The 19,452-nt window shown below is 46.7% G+C and overlaps 6 protein-coding genes across 7 annotated transcripts; 4 read left to right on the top strand and 2 right to left on the bottom strand.

Annotated features, from left to right (window-relative positions):
* The first annotated feature begins 214 nt into the window (after positions 1-214).
* LOC6536438 (GTP-binding protein Di-Ras2) lies at positions 215-5,126 on the top strand. The gene is made up of 5 exons (XM_002096983.4): positions 215-365; positions 1,442-1,768; positions 1,826-2,011; positions 2,071-2,142; positions 2,341-5,126. Exons 2-5 carry the CDS (start codon positions 1,598-1,600, stop codon positions 2,611-2,613), a joined length of 702 nt encoding a protein of 233 aa, XP_002097019.1. The 5' UTR covers positions 215-365; positions 1,442-1,597; the 3' UTR covers positions 2,614-5,126.
* Positions 4,651-7,021, bottom strand: LOC6536439. Its single transcript, XM_002096984.4, has 6 exons — positions 6,652-7,021; positions 6,333-6,578; positions 6,128-6,268; positions 5,946-6,073; positions 5,762-5,892; positions 4,651-5,656 (listed from the first exon to the last, which is right to left on the bottom strand). Exons 1-6 carry the CDS (start codon positions 6,901-6,903, stop codon positions 5,229-5,231), a joined length of 1,326 nt encoding a protein of 441 aa, XP_002097020.2. The 5' UTR covers positions 6,904-7,021; the 3' UTR covers positions 4,651-5,228.
* A 285-nt stretch (positions 7,022-7,306) lies between these two features.
* LOC6536440 (alpha-2-macroglobulin receptor-associated protein) lies at positions 7,307-8,912 on the top strand. Its single transcript, XM_002096985.4, has 5 exons — positions 7,307-7,614; positions 7,669-7,884; positions 7,940-8,150; positions 8,208-8,569; positions 8,625-8,912. Exons 1-5 carry the CDS (start codon positions 7,393-7,395, stop codon positions 8,751-8,753), a joined length of 1,140 nt encoding a protein of 379 aa, XP_002097021.1. The 5' UTR covers positions 7,307-7,392; the 3' UTR covers positions 8,754-8,912.
* Positions 8,913-9,214: 302 nt separating this feature from the next.
* On the top strand, positions 9,215-13,660 carry LOC6536441 (serine-rich adhesin for platelets). 2 transcript variants are annotated; one of them, XM_039375254.1, is made up of 8 exons: positions 9,215-9,497; positions 9,683-9,823; positions 9,891-10,021; positions 10,087-10,515; positions 10,570-10,710; positions 10,862-11,436; positions 11,496-11,781; positions 11,970-12,022. In XM_039375254.1, exons 1-8 carry the CDS (start codon positions 9,355-9,357, stop codon positions 11,984-11,986), a joined length of 1,863 nt encoding a protein of 620 aa, XP_039231188.1. In that variant the 5' UTR covers positions 9,215-9,354; the 3' UTR covers positions 11,987-12,022. The 2 variants fall into 2 exon arrangements, with proteins under 2 accessions (XP_039231188.1, XP_002097022.1); XM_002096986.4 differs by lacking the exon at positions 11,970-12,022 and adding an exon at positions 12,159-13,660 and having other exon boundaries at positions 9,216-9,497.
* Positions 13,661-13,671: 11 nt separating this feature from the next.
* Positions 13,672-16,880, bottom strand: LOC6536442 (BTB/POZ domain-containing protein KCTD3). The gene is made up of 2 exons (XM_002096987.3): positions 16,549-16,880; positions 13,672-16,470 (listed from the first exon to the last, which is right to left on the bottom strand). The coding sequence occupies exons 1-2, from the start codon at positions 16,608-16,610 to the stop codon at positions 14,346-14,348; spliced, it is 2,187 nt and encodes a 728-aa protein (XP_002097023.1). The 5' UTR covers positions 16,611-16,880; the 3' UTR covers positions 13,672-14,345.
* Positions 16,881-17,271: 391 nt separating this feature from the next.
* LOC6536443 (L-asparaginase) lies at positions 17,272-19,351 on the top strand. The gene is made up of 3 exons (XM_002096988.4): positions 17,272-17,453; positions 17,506-17,729; positions 17,793-19,351. The coding sequence occupies exons 1-3, from the start codon at positions 17,357-17,359 to the stop codon at positions 19,287-19,289; spliced, it is 1,818 nt and encodes a 605-aa protein (XP_002097024.1). The 5' UTR covers positions 17,272-17,356; the 3' UTR covers positions 19,290-19,351.
* Positions 19,352-19,452: the final 101 nt, after the last annotated feature.

Below are 19,452 nucleotides of genomic sequence, written 5' to 3' on the forward strand. Positions count from 1 at the left end.
GCGGCTTTACACACGGGTCTTTCGATACACCTCTTTTGCACACGCCGGCCGGCTCCAATTGAGTAGAGACGTGTGCAGAAGCTTTCAGAAGAATTGCGCGAAGAATTGGTTCGGTTCTCCACTGTGGGATTCGTAATTGGGGGAATTATATGCAAAGCTGCGAAAAGCTTCTGTGGTGGCTCCACATGGGGCATGCGCAGGCGTCGTACTTGCGTACTGTGTATGGGGGCGTTGGGTGGTCGGTCGGGTTTCTGGGTCTCTTATCGGTAGCAGAGGATAGGATAGGACGGCCTACAGCAAAGAGCTAGTGCCACATCGGGCACCACATCCTGTCCTGCAACGAATTCCAGTGCAACGAAATGCAAGTAAATACTGCGACGCAATATAGGGACTTCGTTCGATCCTTTGGGAGCTATCCCATTCAACGGGTATACGGATGCGGTGGCCAGGCTTTGCTTTTCCATTTGATTCTCGCGTGTGGGTGGCAAGTGCAGTGCAGATAAAATCGATAAATCCAAGCCAAAATAAAGCGAGGAAAATCCAAGAGCAAAGCGCGTGAGGTGTACGAGGTGGAAAAGCAAAAATACAACACAAAAAAAAAAACAAAATAGCGAGTGTGCGGGAAAACAAAAAGTCGGAAAATCGCAGGGCGGGTCGTTCGAAGGGGGCGTGCCAAAGGTGTCACACGGGTCCACCAGGACAATCAAGCGGAAGTGAGCAGTTACGGCTAGTGTGTGTTGTGTGTTAGTGTGTGTGTGAAGGGGTGTGTGTGTGTTTGGGCGGATGGGCAGGAAACCCGCTCCGAATGGGACACTTGCCTTCAAAGCAGGCCTATTTATACCGCACCCGGCCATGGCCAATCATAATCGTGGCGATAATGATGAGGAGAGGCTGATGCCGATCTGCCAGTGGAGCGAAAAATCAATACCCTTCCTTGGCACATGGCTAAAATTAGCGGGATACTCTCACACATTGTTTGCCATTATTAAATACCTTTGCAAGGGGTACTACCCTTTTCAGGTGCAAGTTTGTAAAGCAGTTAGAAATTATGCAGGGAATGAGTTAGAGAATTATATTTGAAGTAACTTACATACTTAATATCATATTAAGAGCTCATCAGCATGATCGTATAATAATAAAATAATAAACTTCACATGAACCATGTCATTAAAGTTTTAAAATAAAAAGGTGCCAAGCCATAAACTATAAATAATACCATATAAACAATTCAACCCTCGAAGCGTGCTAACAAACCGACTAGTGTATATTACGATCGGCTTTTGGAAGTTAACTTTCTTTGCTCTTTTGTTTTTGTTGCGGGACCCTAAAGTAGTGCCACCCACGCCCACCTCCTACCACCCACATCCACCCACAGGCGAACCGGAAAGGTTGTGCGTGCGTGGGCGTTGTGGCCAAGCTGATTTGCTCTTAATCGTTGCAGATAAACGAAAGCATGGCGCCCAAGTAAAACATTCCACCAGCGCCCGACAGCAAGCCAACAAGCTTCAGCTCCTGCTTCTCTCTATTCCAATTTCCACTCCGAACTTGATATACGCGACCGCGTTCGACCGACTCGAGTCCGTAATCCGTATCTGAGATGACGGAGCAGAAGAACCAGGTGACGCGCGCTGCTCCGGAGCAGAGCAATGACTACCGGGTGGTCGTATTTGGAGCCGGCGGCGTGGGCAAGAGCTCACTGGTGCTGCGCTTCATAAAGGGCACCTTCCGCGAAAGCTACATCCCAACCATCGAGGACACGTACAGACAGGTAAGTAGCCCGTCTAGTGCTGGAGAAGACTCCTCTAACCCACTGGTACTCGCATAGGTCATAAGCTGCAACAAGAACATCTGCACGCTGCAAATCACGGACACCACGGGCTCGCATCAGTTCCCGGCCATGCAGAGGTTGTCCATCTCAAAGGGGCACGCCTTCATTCTGGTCTACTCGGTGTGCTCCAAGCAGAGTTTGGAGGAGCTGCGACCCATCTGGGCGCTAATCAAGGAGCTGAAGGTATTAGCAAGGCCTGGCCATCAATCCCAATCAAGTACTAATACTTTCTGTGTCCACAGGGTGCCGACATCCCTAACATACCCGTCATGTTGGTGGGCAACAAGTGTGATGAGACCGCCGAGTTGCGAGAGGTTAGATGCACTACACCATTAAGTCTATCACTAATGCTGGGAATGGGATATATAAAACTGTTTCCTAGATCTGGATGGTTTTGTCCATGTTCAGTCTGATCCTTCAGATCTTAGATCTAACTTACAATCTTTAAGGGGGATCATGAAAAGTTGAAAGTTTCTTTAGGAAAACGTCTAATCCAAAGGTCCCATTTACAGGTCTCCCAAGCGGAGGGTCAGGCCCAGGCGACCACCTGGAGCATATCCTTCATGGAGACGTCGGCCAAGACGAATCACAATGTGACCGAGCTGTTCCAGGAGCTGCTCAACATGGAGAAGACGCGTACCGTCTCCCTGCAACTGGACACCAAGAAGCAGAAGAAGCAGAAAAAGGAGAAGAAGTCCAAGGACACAAACGGCTCGATACCGGAGAACGGCGATGCGGGGGCCAGTGCCAGCGGCGGGGTGAAGGAGAAGTGTCGCGTTATGTAAGCATCGGATGGCCAGCTGGCCAGATGGCATGGGCATGTGACCCGGGTCACATTGCGTCGAGCTGAAGTGAACGGAGACGACGGTGACAGACAAATACTCGCCTTGGGGCAGCACCCTTGGGTGGGGGGTTGCTGGCTTAGGTAGCCACCCAGCCACCCAACCACCCACACGAGCCACGCACCACACACAAACCACACACATCCCCAGAAGAGCCACTTACCCGCATATAGAGTTACATCCATAACAAGACACTTGTATTTAGGAACTGACTGGATAAGTCGCACCACGATTGCAATTACGATTACGAGTACATTTCGCATTGGTTCTATTTGAGCAGATCAGATCTTTCTAGTCGCACAGAGGACACGATACCCAGATACGATACCACGTACATATAATACATATACATATACTAAACTAAACTAAACTAAACACACCACGGAAGCTAAACCTAAGTTTTGCACATAATCGCATCTGAAACGTAACGGCATACATATCAAATGTTTACATACATACATACTGCATGATCCACCAGCCAGTCATAACCAAACCGAATATTGAAATCGAAATCGAACGAAGCTATACACTATATCTCTAATGAAAGCCAAAGTACCTACTTAAAGACATAGAATCTGTATCTACTACGATATGATAACAATATTTACATGGATCCATCAACGTAAGACTTCTCCGTGATCGCCACAGAGACCATCGAGAGGCATCCGGAACCGGAAGTGGCCGGAAGCGGAAAAGACCGCAAATGGCGGGAAATGGTCGATGCCTCCCCTGACTATCATTGCTGTTTAACTATTTACCACCTAACCAGAATAATACAGATTCTGATGATTCGCCCCGATCGCCACATAAGCTAATGTATAAAATACTCATGGCCAACAACTCCGACAGCCCACAGTCCGTAAAACATGAAGAAATTCGCAATGGCATTGTGTTTTTTGTATTATATTAAATGTGTATGTACAATTTTACACTTATTTGCTGAACTTTATTGAGCAGCTTGAACATTCTTGGTCGCAGCCAATCCGTAAAGATCGGTTCAGTCAGAGAGTTAGCCTAAGTCAAAACACGACGTTTAAGTACAATTGCATTCGCATTCATCAAGTGAGCAGCCAAGTAACGCGTACATCGAAGGATATTTGAAGAGCATTTGGTGCATTTTTGCAGTAGCGTAGATGGGATATAAGTTGCCTGTTTTTAAAACACTTACTAACTACCTACCTACCACCCATATGTGTGTATGGATGTATCGTACGTAAAACTTAAACACAAACCGTTCCCAATTGTGGTATTCGTTATTTAAATAGTTGATTGGCTTGTGCGTAGGCGTAGGCGTAGGAGTTGAACAAATTGTTTCGCATAGTTTGCTGTTGTTTGATATTAAGAGGATTAGTTTTTTAAATTTTACCAATCGGACTAAGTGAATGATATGCTTTAAAGTTTAAACGCTGCTATACCAATTAGCCAATAGAGGGGCATGTAATTACATTAATTATGATGTTGCTCATCAAACTGGTAACTTTGGCTGCTGGTCCGCCGTTCAGCAGTGCCGGACAAATAAGTAGAACAGCCGCCAACACAAATCAGCAGGGGGAAATTGCCCACTAGATCTTAACAAAACCAAACGAAACAAAACAAAACAAAAACAATTGTTGAATTCGAGTAGAGAACTTATTAATCAAGATTATGATAGCGGACCAATTTGCGTATAAGATTTGTGAAATCAATTTAGATAAATTATCTCGGTTTGCCATAGACCTGGACGATTACGACGATATGCCATTTGCCAGCCTTAGTTGAGTATTATAGTTAGCCTGCCTGTGCTTTGGGTTCTGCTTCGTGTTTTTCTAGTTTTAGGTACGATTAATTACGAACAGCAAACTGGGTTTTGGCTATTCAGTATGTGCCGTATATTGGATTACATATTCCATACAGTACATTTCACAAATGCGTAAAGTTACTTAGTTGCATACAAATTATAATAATAAAAATAACAATGAATTGTAATTAAAGCATAATACATTTTAGGTGCATGATTTAAAATACAACGAATAAATATATTTACACCGAAATTCTTTTCTAATTTTTACTTACAAATATATACACACACCGTATAGATCTATATACATAGATATATAAATATATTAGTTGTATACATATTAAATTAGATTTTACAAGATTCGAAAACCGAATATTTAATTATCGCTTACATTCAATTAATATGCAACTCACAAAACGAGCGCCCATTGCTAATAATATTTATTAAAACCGCCTGAGCGCCAAGTTGTAAATATAAATGATCAACAAGTTACAAATAAAAATTATATCCGATTTTTTGAAGGGCCGGCATCATAATAATAACAAGCAAAATATAAACAGTTTTGTGGCCTACTTAAAAGATCTTATTGTTGAAGATTTATCTTAATAACACTAATCGCGCAAATGAGATGAACATGCAAAATAATTTAAATAAAAATTTAACTATGACAAATCAAAAATGGAAAAAATTTACTTATTTGCCGACCACTAATGGTCTCCAATAACTGGGTAAAAATCACGGACATTACACTTAAGTTACAGATTAAGTTTATTGGCGGCCGCTACACATTATCGATGTTATTATCGTCGTGATCGTCGACCAGCGTGAATCCTTCCTCTTCAGCAACACTCTTTTTGCTTTTGTTGCTGGAATCGCTTTCATCTAAGCTTTCTTTTTCCATGGCAGGAAATTCGTGCGCTTCATCTAGCTCCTGCACCCCCGAAACGGCGGGTAGTCGTTGTAGTGACTCATGTGAAACGCTTTTCACGCCAATTACATTTAGCAGCATCTTTAGATTGTCGCCCGATATGCGGTCCTCTATGGGCTCCCGCGCATTAATCGATGGTGTCTCCGGTGGCGCTGGCTTGTGTAGAAGGGATGCCCATGCTCGGGGGCTCAAAATGTATTTAAAGGACAGCTTTATAATGTACCCCACTAAACACAGCAGAAGGACTGGTGCAAGGAGGTTATAAGGGAAGGATAATCCGGCTATGGGTAAATAATATGGTTATTGAAATCGTAATTTTGACTGTAGGAATTCTAGAGATTTTTTATTAATTACGTAATATTACAAAATTATTACGAAATACTTACCGGATAGTTTCGTTATAGCTCCTGACACCTTTTCTATCATAATTTCCAACTGCTTGATGAATAGGTTGTTTAAATACATAAAAAACACGTGATCTGGCATGCAAATAGAAATTTGGAGTATTGAAGATTTTCTAAAATAAAACGATTATCAATAAAGTTTATAAATTACATGTCATGTTCTTACTTCAACATCTCTATTTTCTTATCGTTTGGCGAGGCTTGGAATATGTAGGATCCCAGTCGAGAAAACCAGGAACTTTCTGGCTCCTGGTGATGCTTTACGACCTCTATCATCCTATTGATGTCTAATTCCTAATTACAAATATATAATGAGGACAATTTCACGAATTTTTAGGCTTTACATACTCTATTGCATTCCAAATAAGTCTGAATATATCCGCACAGAAAAATACCTCCTAGAACAATCGAATATATCTTGATACGGAAACGTTTGTGCACAATGACGATAAGTGCAATTGCTAATGTTGCATATAGGATAAATTGCACCTAGAAGTGAGAAAAATAATTAATTAGCTAAAAGTCAAGCTTCCATAGAAGGCGCAACGGGTACCTCAGTCGTTTTCATCAGTTCAATTACATCCTTAAAAATATCCAACATTAAGAAGAAAAAGCCTTGTCGGACGTATGAGCATCCGGACCTTCCATCAAACAATGGAGCCTCCTCGGCACTCTCCAATATCTTTGTCAGCAATACGTCCATATCCCGTGCATCCTGCATCTTCTCCAGTTCAACCAGTTGCGATGGCAGCAGCGAGAAGAGCAGCGCTCGCTTATGGACCGCTGACTGAGCATCGTACTATTTACACAAAAGTTACACATACATATGTATGATGTCATGTTGCCAAATATGGTCTAAACAGCGATCATACCCGCAAACGCTTGCGCTGAAACAGCAGATTGACGAACTTCTTGAAGTATGTGAGCGCCACGGCATCCTCCATGGCCGCTGGCGAAAGCTCTGGACTTGCTGGACACTGGCACAAACCATCGGGCTGATGAAAATCGTTGGCCAAGTCCGACCAGGCGGGATACGGATCCACCCAGGACTCCTCGCTGCCGCTCTGACAGCACACACTGTGCAATACCAACAGAAAACAACTGACCGCTGCCTCCGTTCTCATTGTCCTTGTTTCTCTATGGAGCTCCTTGAGGTAAACAACACTTGATAATAATTATAATTCGGCTTGGCAATTACGTGTTAACGCGGTAGATGCAAATTGGCGGTGTGACCATTTGCAATTAACAACAATTTGTCATGCGGCCGTGCTGCAAAATTAACTACTTTTCATCTCAGAAAAATCTGGCCTTTTTGGGAGATACACCATATTCATTTTGTAAACCTAATTACATTATTTGAGTTCGCTTTTGCTACAAAATGACTTATTTTGATGAAACAAAAATAAAATAAATTGTTTTTGATTGGCCGTGCTCAAAAATCGTACATGGGATAATCAAACAATTACAAGCCAAATAAAAGCTAGATGGCCTGCACCAACAGCTTTATGCGATCGGTATGTGGCCACACTGCTTGTTGCGAATAACTGTTTAGCCAGGTCAGCACTGCACCAAAAATTTCGTGCTTTAAGCCCGGATAAAAACCACGAGGAAAAATGGTTAGGTCAGCTCTCGTTGTTGCAGCCATTGCTCTTTCCCTGCTGATTGCACTGCAGGGCGTGGATGCCGACAAAAAGCAGAGCAAGAAGTACAGCAAGGAAGCCAACGACCCGCATTTTCAGCAAGTAAAGCAGGAAAAGTATGATCCGGATTTCAAGAGCATCCAGCGGCCTTTTCGCATGGCCAAGTTGAATCTCGTGTGGGCCAAGGCGCAGAATGTGAGTGGACATCATTAGGTATCTAAAGTTTTAGCGTAAAAATGCCGGTTACAGCGCCTTACAGAGCCCAAGCTCAAGTCACTGTACATGGAGCTAAAGATCCACGATAAGGAGGAGATTGCCTGGAAGCAGCTCAACTCGCAGCACAAGGATAAGGATGGCCTGAAGGCCGACGAATTGCGCCGCAAGCTCATTGGCATCATGAGCAGCTATGATCTGCTGGAACATTTTGACGACACTCAGGATACGGAGAAGCTTAAGCCCTACAAGGTAACTGAAACATATTTCCTCAGAGCAACAATCTTTCATTCAAAGTAACTTACAGAAATTCCATGACGCCGATGAGAAACACAGAAACAAGAGTCTTTTCAAGGACAAGAAACTGAACCGGCTTTGGGAAAAAGCCGAGATTTCCGGCTTTACTGCAGAGGAATTAAAATCCCTGAAACAGGAGTTTGATCATCACCAGGATAAGGTGGATGTGTACTACAGCCTGCTGGAAAATATTGGCACAGTAGACACTGACAAGCATGAGAGTGAGTTTGGCTAAATCCAACACGAAAAACATAATTTACTTTCATTAATCTCATTAGATGCTATTAATACGGAAGATTTGGACACATACAATCTGATTTCAAATGATGTCAATGAAAACGACATTAAAACGCATGCTCAAAACGTGAAGAGTTTTGAAAACGACCTTAACACCCTTCGAGGTCATCATACTGGCATCAAAGATCACTACGATAGGCTGGAACGTCTAGTGTCCTCCGGTCCACACAGTCAGGACTTCATTGAACCCAAGGTCCAGGGTCTGTGGCGAGTGGCCCAGGCTAGCAATTTCACTGTCAAGGAACTGGAGTCTATTAAAACTGAATTGCATCATTTTGAAAGTCGTCTCTTGAAGCTGCGTCACCTGCATGCCGAGCATGCTTTGCAGAAGGAGAAATACAAGGTACACGTTTCTTGGTATCATTTAAGTTTGTAAGCCAACTAAAATTTATTTACAGGGAGAAAAGGTCAAGGATAAAAGCAGCCGCTTTGAGGAAATGGAGGATACGCTGAAGAAGCAAACGCGCAAAGTGGAGAAGCTGCAGGAGAATATTGAAAAAACAATCTTCAAGCACACCGAACTTTAAAAGTATGAGCAATCACTGAAAGTGCCAAGCGAATAAATTAGATTTAAGTGCAACTGTTTGTGTAAGGCACAAATACATTCTGGCTGCTATTCAGCTTAGATATAATTTTGATACCAAATATCATTTGAACATAAATAAAATCTCAAGTTTCATTTTGAATTATTTCGAGTTGACTTTTGTATTTAATCTTTTTCTTAGTCGAAAAAAACTAAAGAAATTAATTTAATTGTTTGTATTTGTAAATTACAGTAAGCAGTTTAATTTTAAAAATGCAAAAATAGAAAAGTTTTAATTATTTGTAAATTACAGTAAGCAGTTTATTTTTTAAAAATATCAGAGGGTTAAGAATAAACCGTTAAAACGCAACGATTGTTTTAGTATGACCATATAAGAGCTGGCGAAAAACGTGGATCTCCCTCCACCCAGTGGGACCGCACCTAGTATGACCGCACACTAGTCGCATTATTGTTGTTGTCTGTTTCGTTTGGTGGACCAAAAAAACAAGAAAATATTAGCTAAGCGAAAAGTTGTTAACATATATATGTGCAGCGGTCGATGCAAGTGCTTTATGGGTACATAGTGCATATGTACACAACGCGATATGGGCATGGTGGAGGCGTCGACGTCGGAGCTGCGCCTGGAGGCCCCCAATTCGTACACGTACCTTTTGGCGACCGTCAGCCTGACGCTCACTTTCATCGTGATGCTGGGCGCTTGTCTCTGCTGCAAGAAGCGGATTCCCAAGTAAGTCCTCCCAATCTCCCAGAGGATCAGGAATCCATATCGGTTCAACGGCTCAGGCGGGAACAGGGCGGTGCAGGCCAGCGAGAGAGTGAAAGTGGGTCTCTTTCTCCGCCGCTACGCCGCCCAGTTCCACTTGGGTGCACTCTTGTCGCTCGCCTCACTCTCTATGCACTCTATCTCCACAGAAATGACTTGATGGGCCTGGAGGGCATGGTCAAGCTGAAGAATCCGGATGAGGTCATTGTAGTGACCAACCTGGTGGGCAACAGCGAGTCACAGGCAGAGCTGAATGCCTCCACGGTGTCCAATGCGGACTCGGAGAAGCGGTAGGTCTCAATTACTTTGTTGTCTACATAACAGAGCTGGAAGTCACGCATCCCTTACCATTTTCAGGTCGAGCACTGCAGCCCATCGCAGTTTGCCGGACATTCCCGTAGCCGAGAGCAATGATAATGGGTCCGAACTATACGAAACCGTGGCGGACAAGCAACTGGTAGATGCTCGCAATGCCCGTAGCCAAAGTCGTAAGTCGCATTTTAAACCCAAAAAATCAGCTTGTAATTAATCGCATTTCTAATAACACCCACAGCACAACCAAGTATGAAGAAACAGACTAGCGTGTCACAGCACAGCTCTATTAGCCAGGCGGATGATGTAAGTTCGCCGTACTCTCGTGTCAAGGGTCTGCCGCACGACTACGCCAAGGTGCGGGGCACCGAGCATCCCTACGCCCAGCTGAATGCCCCCTCCACGTCCCATACGACCAATCATAGCTCTTCAGCAGCAGCTGCGGCGGCGGCGGTGGTGGCCGGATCCTCTAGCGACGGTATAGATCCTATGCACCGCAGCTCACAGCACAGCGAAGGTTCCAGGGAGCAGAATGACTCAGCGCCGGCAGAGGCTGAGATTCCAGCTGCCTCTGCGATTGCGGGCATGATTTCGGCAAGCCAAGATCTTCCCTACATGACGCCGCCCATTGCCAACCAACATTTCAGCGGGGACTCACAAGATTCATCGAGTAAGTCTGTGCAAATGGTGGTGATGTCATATCGCTAAATGTTTTATTCTGCAGAGGGATACACAAGCATTAGTGTGAGGGAGCCGCTGGCCAACATTTTGGCCCAACAGCCCCCAGGGAAACCCCCGAACAGGAATCCAACATTATCGCGAGATGTAAATGACTCTCACTACGCTACTGTATCCGACGATTCTGGTGAGTCACAAGAGAAATAAAACATTCCCCAAGGCTATTTCAATGTTATGAGTATCTTGAGTTTTATTAAAAACCAAATATACTGAATACATAAAGTATCAAACTGTGAGAATATCAAAAATTGTATAGTAATTTACATCTTCTATTCAAGATGAGACATATGCGGCCATTGAGGATCCCAATAACCGTCATCAGGCCAACGCCGCGGATATATACACAAGCGGATCGGAGACCTACGCGCAAATCCAGCCTATGCAGGCCAATCCCATAGTGGTGGCTGTCGAGATCAATAACAGCAGCAGTCTACCGACCGCTAGTACGTCCGCCGTTCGACCCACCAGCAGCAGTGGTCTTGATCATGCTATGCCAGTTCCACCGCCGGTGGACAGTTTGCGAGCCCAGATGCACTCGCGTCAGGCCTCATCCTCGTCGAACAATAGCTCGTCTGTCTGCAACTTGGGTTCACCCAAACCTGAGAAGCGTCAGGCGAATTCGCCACTACCACCGACGCCCAAGGCAAGTGTGGGACAGTCGCACCATCTGCAGGCCGGTAGTATTAGCAACCTAGCCTCTGGACGGAATTCGGTCATATCAGTGATCGAAGCGGGCGCGGAAGGGCACGAGACGGAGTCTGGGGAGGCGTCGCCCCAGCGCAAGCACAGCAAGAGCCTTAGTCCCTCCAAGGATGGGGAGGGCAACAAGAACATTGAGGGCATGTACGCTAAGGTAAGAGGAATGCCCCCCAGTATTATATAGAAAAATTAACATAAGTTTTATAACCGTAGGTCATGAAAAAGCACAAATTCTCGAGAAACTCGCCGTCCTCTCAAAACAGCTCGCCTATTTTGGCAAGGAAACAGCAGCAAGATGCATTGGGAGTCAGTCCTCTGGACAGTGCTGCAGCTTTGTTGGTGGATGCCCAGAAGGGTCGCGTGCGGAGCAATAGTTATTCAGCCAAGGATCATGGGTATGAAACGATTCCAGCCGATGGACAGATGATGCACGAGAATCGGAAGTCGGATTGCTATGCAGCCAACATGTTACAAAAGGAAAGACAACAGGAAGGAGGAGGTATGTTCAGCTCACTCTAGTCCCTTTGTACCAGTTCCTGTTCGATGAGTACCGGGTAAAATGTGCTGATCCCTGTGATTTGTCTTAACATTTTTACCTGGCTTTGTCGCTAATCCCTGCCTAATGCCTAATCTGCCTGTCTATCTGTCTCTCCTTGTCTTTCCCTTAAAATGCCTTCCCAAAATAAGTTGCTATGCCAAAATGAAATATTTCCGTGTTTGTTAAACTAAAACACCGCAAATTTCATGAGTTTTTCTTTGGAAGTAGCCGTGGTTAGTATCGTCTGCATTACATCCATCAATTCTTCGCTCCAATCCGAGTAAATACTCTTGTTTAAGATCATGACTAATAAAATGTTCTTTCCGGCGCCTTTTCAGCGATTGCCCAGCCCGTAACGATAGCAACAGCAATAGCGAACAGCGCCAGCGCAAAGCACTACGAGACTATTCTTAACCAGACACAGCCGCCCCCGCCTCCGTCCAGGAGCAACAACGACCCTGGCTATGAGCAACTGCAACCGCATCCTGTTACCGCAGGCGAGGATGAGGCCAAAAAGTCAGACTATGATCCTAACTACGAGGTGCTCAAAAGTCGTGCACACTCAGACGACGGCTATGCGAAGGTGTTGGATAAGAAGCGCCCACCCGCCAACGCTGACGCCTCCGGCTACAGCACCATTCCAGGGGCGGATGCCAATCACAACTATGCCAGCATCCTCGAGACAAAGGCCGCTGCGGAGACGGATCATTATGCGCGAATAGCGGAGAACGCGGTGGCAGGAACGCCGGGCAGTAGCAGCAGTCACTTGACCCCCACTTCACCCAGCTCTACATCCAATTCCGTGTCGCTTAACTCTTCAACAATTGCCACCAGCACGCCGATCTCCTCGCAATATGAATCGCTGACGGGTACGGGCAGTGAAACGGATCCCAACTATGAGTCGGTGTGTTATCTCACCACGGCGTCGACTACAGCGACGACCACAACAGCGACGACCAACACTAGCAGTGGGATGGAGCCCGGCTACGAGCCGTTGCAGACGGATCAGGAGTCGGACACGCAGACGAGCAGTCCGCTAAGTGGGACAGCATTCACGCCAAGTGAACAGTTGCTAGTGGACGACTACTTTCACGTGTAGCCCGTGTCCAGTGAGCTGGATCTCCCCTCATCAGTTTTTGCTAAGCAATTCTTCACGCACATATCATCCATTCAATGCACAGACCCCACACATTAACGCTTCATCGTAGTTAGGAACGGCGACCGCCAAGCGACAGTCTTAGATTGCACTGCATCGGGTCACTGACCCACGGGCAAATCGGGACAACAGATTTCTGTCCCTCATAATGGCACAGCTTCATATCGGTTTGCCCTTTAGAATATACATAATTTAGCTTTAGGTTGACTTTGTGTACAAACTATTTGTATGAACGGCTCGACAATTGCTTCCGGGCGAGGGTGGGTAATCGCTCCAAGTATCTACTCCATTATTATTATTCTATCTCAGTACCAGTGCGTCCTATTTTAGGTAAATTAAAGGCAGGGGTCTCACTTGACGCGCCACTTGTTTAAATTGATAAGCACACTGGCGATCGTTAGTGGGTTGTGTTTAGGCCAATGATATTTAAATGGCCGGCGGGGGTAGCTTACCTACAATACACAAATGTATATTATATATATTTTTATATGTTTTGGCGTTTTTGCTGCTTTTTTACTTTACTGAGGTCCGGTATAGGCGTAGGATATACACGTATTTACACACACAATACCCACGAGAAGGCAAGCCAAGTATTTGTATTTGATAAATGTTAATGGAACACTTCCAAGTATTCAACCATCAAGAAACTAAGATAAAATGTTCAATAAATTATTGATGACACAACTCGGCTGCTATTTTGATATCTCTTTGTGTATAATTATCTTTATTTATATTGAATATGTATAGCTGTTTACTGGTTGCAACAAGGCGGATCATTATATTTATATGAGGCCCTGCAACAGGACAGATTCCAAGCAATCGCTCTATGGATTCTAATCACAAATAATCATAATCAAGGTTGACCATGAACTGATTGGCTGTTCAATGAACTTTTTTTGTTTTGGGCAACCAATCTTATCCACACTGAACGTTTTCGAATCTGTCCTGATGGAGCACCCTCTTGGAGTTGTGCTAATTATAGATCGGTTGCAGAAGTCTTATACTCTGGTTTACATTGTTTTAACTAATTTTCATAACTTTAACTAGAACAAAGAAAGACGGTTTTAAAATTATTAACTGTACGATCCACGTTTGGAGCACAACAAATGGGTTTATGGGATACACATTGCAACTTGCAACCACATCGAGCACATATAATGGAGATTATTTGTTTGGTTAAATGCCTGCTGGCAGTTCATCACAGTCCAGTGGCTGGACCGCGGGTGAGTCGCGTCACCCAGACGTAGATGAGGGCGCACACCACGAACTGCAGGAATATAAACTGGTAGTCGAAGATCAAGCTACACCTGTGAAATGTAAACGATGAAACGCGCCCGACAAGCGCCAATCAAGCAGCCGCTTCCACGTCTCATTCGTTGTTGTCGTCAGCCATCGGGATAGCAGCCGGCGCCACAGCCTCTGGAAGAGCAGGTTGCACCTGAGCGGGCGGCTGGACTTGGACGGCCATTGCCATTGCTGGTTCCCGATTTAGCAGGGCTATGTTGCTGGCTTTCATGCGGGCTATGGAGGAGGCCATTCCAGAGCCGTTGCCCATAGCTGATAGACACGGTGACATACAAGGTGTTGTGCATGATGAATTGCTGATTTCACACTGGTCAAGTAGGCGGAGAAGCTCATTGGTGTCGGGTCCGCCATTGATTTTCTGCTGCGGCTCATCCTTGGAGAGCAGCGCCAGTGCTGTCGTTAGGTCCCACATTTGAATGGCGCCGTTGCAGTGACCGGTGAGTATGAACCGGGATGATACCTCGCACTCGAGCACACAGAATGCCGAAATTGTGGAGCTGTCCACGGATCTAATGACGCACACCCGATCCCCATTGGAGGCCAAGCGCACGTACAGCTGATCAGTCTCGGGCACCACTTTTTGCACGAATATCATGTCGTCGTAGTCGCCGTAAGGCCCAAAATCATTCCCAGCCGCATAGCTGTAACTGGTATCGGTAGCTTCCAGCGACACGATTTTAAATGAGGCTTCCGGCGTGGAGCCCGGCTGGGTAGAGAGCATGCCTCGGAAGCGGGTCAGACGCCAAGTTCGTACGTGGTGGTATTCGCTGCACACGGAGACGAGGTATTTCTCCGACAGCATCACCTTGGTTACGGGGCTTTGGTGCACAAAGAAAGTCTCGAAAAGGTGTGGTCCATGACCAGCTGTCTCCGGATGCTGGACGATGATTCGCACCGCTCCCGACTTGGTGCCATAGGCTATTTCTATCCAATTGCCACTTATGCTCGAGGTTTTTGGGGTAAGGTAGACGGAGATAGCCGTAATTGGGTCCAGTGTGACATCTTTGTAGAGCTCGGTTACCAGTAAATCATTGTCCTTTATCCGTAGCGGGAACTTCTGCATGTCTATGTAGTAGATGGAGCCGTTGTTGCAGCCAAGCAGCAAAAAAGAGCCAGCCGAGTCAAACGAGAGCACCGGAACTAGGTCTTGAATCTGCCAGTGCTGGGTCATTGCGTGCCACACGCCTATCTTGCCGGAGGAGGACAGGGCCACAAGCTGACTGCCGATGAAGAACAGGTACTCCACGCGCACATTCAAGTTAAACGTGCCCACATCCGTTTTCTGGCCGCCCTCCTGAATGCTCCACAACCTTATCTGACTGCCGTAAGAGATGGCCACCATCTTGCTAGGCAGTGGCTCTGCTGCGGAAGTGTTCACTTTTGAGTTGATGGCGATTCTTTCGATGGTGGCGTCGATGTGGGGCGATGTGAACACCTGCTGCCACCCGTTGGAATCTTTCACTCGGTAGCAGGTCACAAAGTGCGCGTATGCCACTGCTATCCAATTCTGGTGGGCCTTTATGATTTGCACTCGCATCGGGTCCACCCAGTTTGAGTTCTGCGTGGGACTGAACACCAGGCCCACTTCGTTTCGAAAGACTTTGTTGAGATCCGCCGAAGAGTTGCGCGAGTGCCGCATAAAGTCCATCGAGGGATTGCGTGAGTGCAGCATGGGAGCTGGAGGGTTGGCACCATTGCCAGTGCTGCCTGTGCGACCCAGGCGCAGATCCCATGATGAATTTCGCGAGTGTGAAGAGCGTGAAGGTTCGGGAACTCGCACCATGGACCCGGGACGACTACCAATCGCACTGGCCGAAGTGGAGGGCAACGACTCGTCGATGCTAGCAGCTGGCACAGCTTCGTTCGACGGCATGGGCGGTGCCGCCAGAAAGCCGTAGAAGAGCAAATCGCCGCAGGACGAGTGGTTAAGGTCTTCGCAGAGTGCCAAGCGCTTGGTCAGCGGCGTGATGCCATAGTATTCGGCCTCGTGGCGCAGGGCGCGTATTTCGCAGTTCTTAATGTCGATGTCCTTTGTCCTTAAGTAGTTGAGTATGATCGAGAAGAGCGTCGGATCGCGGTCAATGAAGATGGCATTGTGCTCGTCCCTTAGACTCGAGATGCGTCCGCTGAGCAGAGCCGTGAAGAAGGTGTCCGGGATCCACGTAAGCGTTTGCCGCGACGTGGAAAAGCTACGGATGGTAAGATGGAGATTGCATGCGTCATCAATGCCGTTGGTGGGCCATAATGTAATGATTCTTTGTTCTTACCGCTGACCACCCACATTGAGGTTGACCAGGTCGCTGCTGGTGGCGTGCGTAAAGTGGGACATGGCAATCCGATGACCCGCGTGCTGCCGCAGCAGCGGACGGTAAGGATTGCTCTAAATGCGCCTCTATTTGTGTGGCTTCCGTGCTCCCAGCGCTCCAATCAGCAACTGATACGGCGGAAGCAGTGGCAGCGGCAGCAGCGGGAGCAGATAGCTCGCGATTTCGGTACCCAACCCACTTGGCGTGCGCTGCGGGGTGCAATTTATTCGATTAACTCTTTGTGCCAGGCTATTTATTTATTTATTATTTGTTGCACTGCACTGTGGTAACTAGGGATGGGTGAACTTCTTCGTGACTGTTCCTAGTCACGACGAGTCACTGTTTACGGGGGGTCCCAGTTGCATTCAGCTGCTTTGGTGCCAGTTGCTACTCTTGATTTTGTATGTCTTATCTCACAAACGGTTTTAATGGCTATTAAACAATAATTCATTATTTAAACAACAAACAATAAAGACATAAACTGTTTTTATGGCAACATATGGTATATCAGAAATTTCCACCGTTCTAAGCTCCGTTATTTCTTTTTGAGGCAATGTCCATCTCTAACGTTCGATAAAATTCCCATGCAGCACGGTCATACCACCCTTTCCTCAAGCAACGGTTCATTATGCTTGGCGGCAAATTTAAAAATTTACCTAGAAATAAGCAACAAAACAAAGAGCTAATGGATCTTACTGTCACTCTGCGCATTTTGAGCTACTCGTTAGTTTAGTTTTGGAAACCACACAAAATCTTGAAATAGCCCAAAATGCCAGCGGGGAAGTGCGGTTGCTTGAAGAAGGAGGCTCGCGTCCATGTCATCTACGTTGGTGGAACCATCGGAATGATCCGCAACGAGTCCGGAGGTGGGTATATCGATGGCTCTAGTCTTTCTACCAATCACCTCTTTTCCATTAGTACTGCACGCCGTACCCATGGTGCTGGGTCAGCAGCTTCAGGAGTTTCCCAGCTGCCACGACAGGCATTACAAAAACAAGGTGGATGACTGTGGGATGATGGTGTTACCCGCTGTGTCTGGTGCTCCGTATAGAGTCCTTTACGATTTGATTGAGTTCAGCCCACTGGTGGACTCCAGCTGCATGGGCTTCTGCGACTGGAAGCGCATTGCCAACGAAGTGGGAGTAAGTTTGAAACTCGGGGATCATTACCTTGATCCACAATATGCTACAACATTTTCTTTACAGAGATCATACAATTCCTACGACGGCTTCGTGATCCTCCATGGAACTGATACCCTAGCTTACTCCGCCTCGGCACTAGCTTTCATGCTGGAGAGCCTGAACAAACCCGTGGTATTTACTGGGGCACAGATTCCGATCTTTGAGGCTCGCAGCGATGGTCGTGAGAACTTCTTGGGCGCACTTCTGATAGCAGGCAATTACAGTATACCCGAGGTGCTGGTCTTCTTTGGCAACAAGATTCTGCGTGGCTGTCGCTCCACGAAGCTCAGTACGGACTCCTTCCATGCTCTGGACTCACCCAATTTGGCACCATTGGGTCGGGCGAATGTCAACATCGAGATAAACAGCCGCCAAATCTTCCGGCCATGCAATATAAAGCCGTTTTCGCTTCAATCGGAACTGGAAAAGAACGTGGCCCTGCTGCGGATCTATCCGGGAATAAGTGTCAGTGTGGTGCAGGCAATACTGAAGGATCCAACGAAAGGTGTGGTTCTCCAGACCTATGGAGCCGGCAACTTTCCGGTGAATCGTGAGGACTTGCTGGACGAACTCAGGGAGGCTGTACACAGAGGCGTCATTATCGTCAACATCACGCAGTGCTCGGCGGGCATGGTGGCTAACATTTACGAGACGGGTCAGGGGCTGCTCGACGTGGGCGTGATTCCCGGCTACGATATGACTCAGGAGGCCGCCTTTACCAAGCTGGCCTATGTGCTGTCCAAGCCGGAGTGGGACATTGCCAACAAGAAGAAGGTGATGCTGCTGAGTCTGCGCGGCGAGCTGACCACCAATAAGGTGGCCAAGATCAACGATATTGACCTGATCGAGGGCGTGGCCCGCACATTGCACATGTCCACGGCGATGGAACGGCAGCAGATGTGCTCCACGTTCTATCCCGCTTTGGTGGCGGCCGCAGTCACCGAAGGTGATGTCCACAAGTTGGGCGATCTCAAGCAGTACGGCGCCAATCTGTGCGACACAAACTGCGATGGGCGCTCCGCCATGCACTTGGCCTGCTTCCTGGGCAAACTAAATTGCGTCTGCTTCCTGATCTCCGCCGGTTGTCCGGTAAATGTCCACGATCGATTCAACCGCACTCCATTGCACGAGGCCATCGACACGGACAACCATGACATAATTAAGACGCTCCTCAAAAACGATGCCAAGCTCAACGATCCGCCGCTGGTCCAGGCGGAGCTACTGCGTGCCCTTACCGAGCGGGCTAAGATCAAGCGATTGGAGTCATTCCGGCTGGCCGGTGCCAATCTCACGCTGGCCGATCGGACAGGTCGAACCGCGCTGCACTACGCCTGCCAGTTGGGCAACCACGAGGTGGTCGAATATCTGCTGCCGCACTACGAGAATCCCTACATCAAGGATGAGCTGGGCATGTCGCCCATCGACTACGCCAAGGCAGCCAATCATGCCCACATCCTGACGCTGATGCGATTCAAGGAGAAGGAGCTGGCCAAGCAAGATCCGTGTTCCTGTACGAATTAGAAGAAGGCACTGTTGAAAGCTCCTAGTCCAAAAATCCAAATTAAAGACCATTCTGAACCGCTTGTTTTTCTTTTTTTTTTTTTTGTCAAATTTCAAATGTTATTAGCTTATACCTTGTGTATATATAAGTATGTATATTTAGTTGTTTGTCCAAGTCAAGGGC

This window comes from Drosophila yakuba, chromosome 3R (assembly GCF_016746365.2).
Source record: "Drosophila yakuba strain Tai18E2 chromosome 3R, Prin_Dyak_Tai18E2_2.1, whole genome shotgun sequence".
NCBI lineage: Eukaryota > Metazoa > Arthropoda > Insecta > Diptera > Drosophilidae > Drosophila > Drosophila yakuba.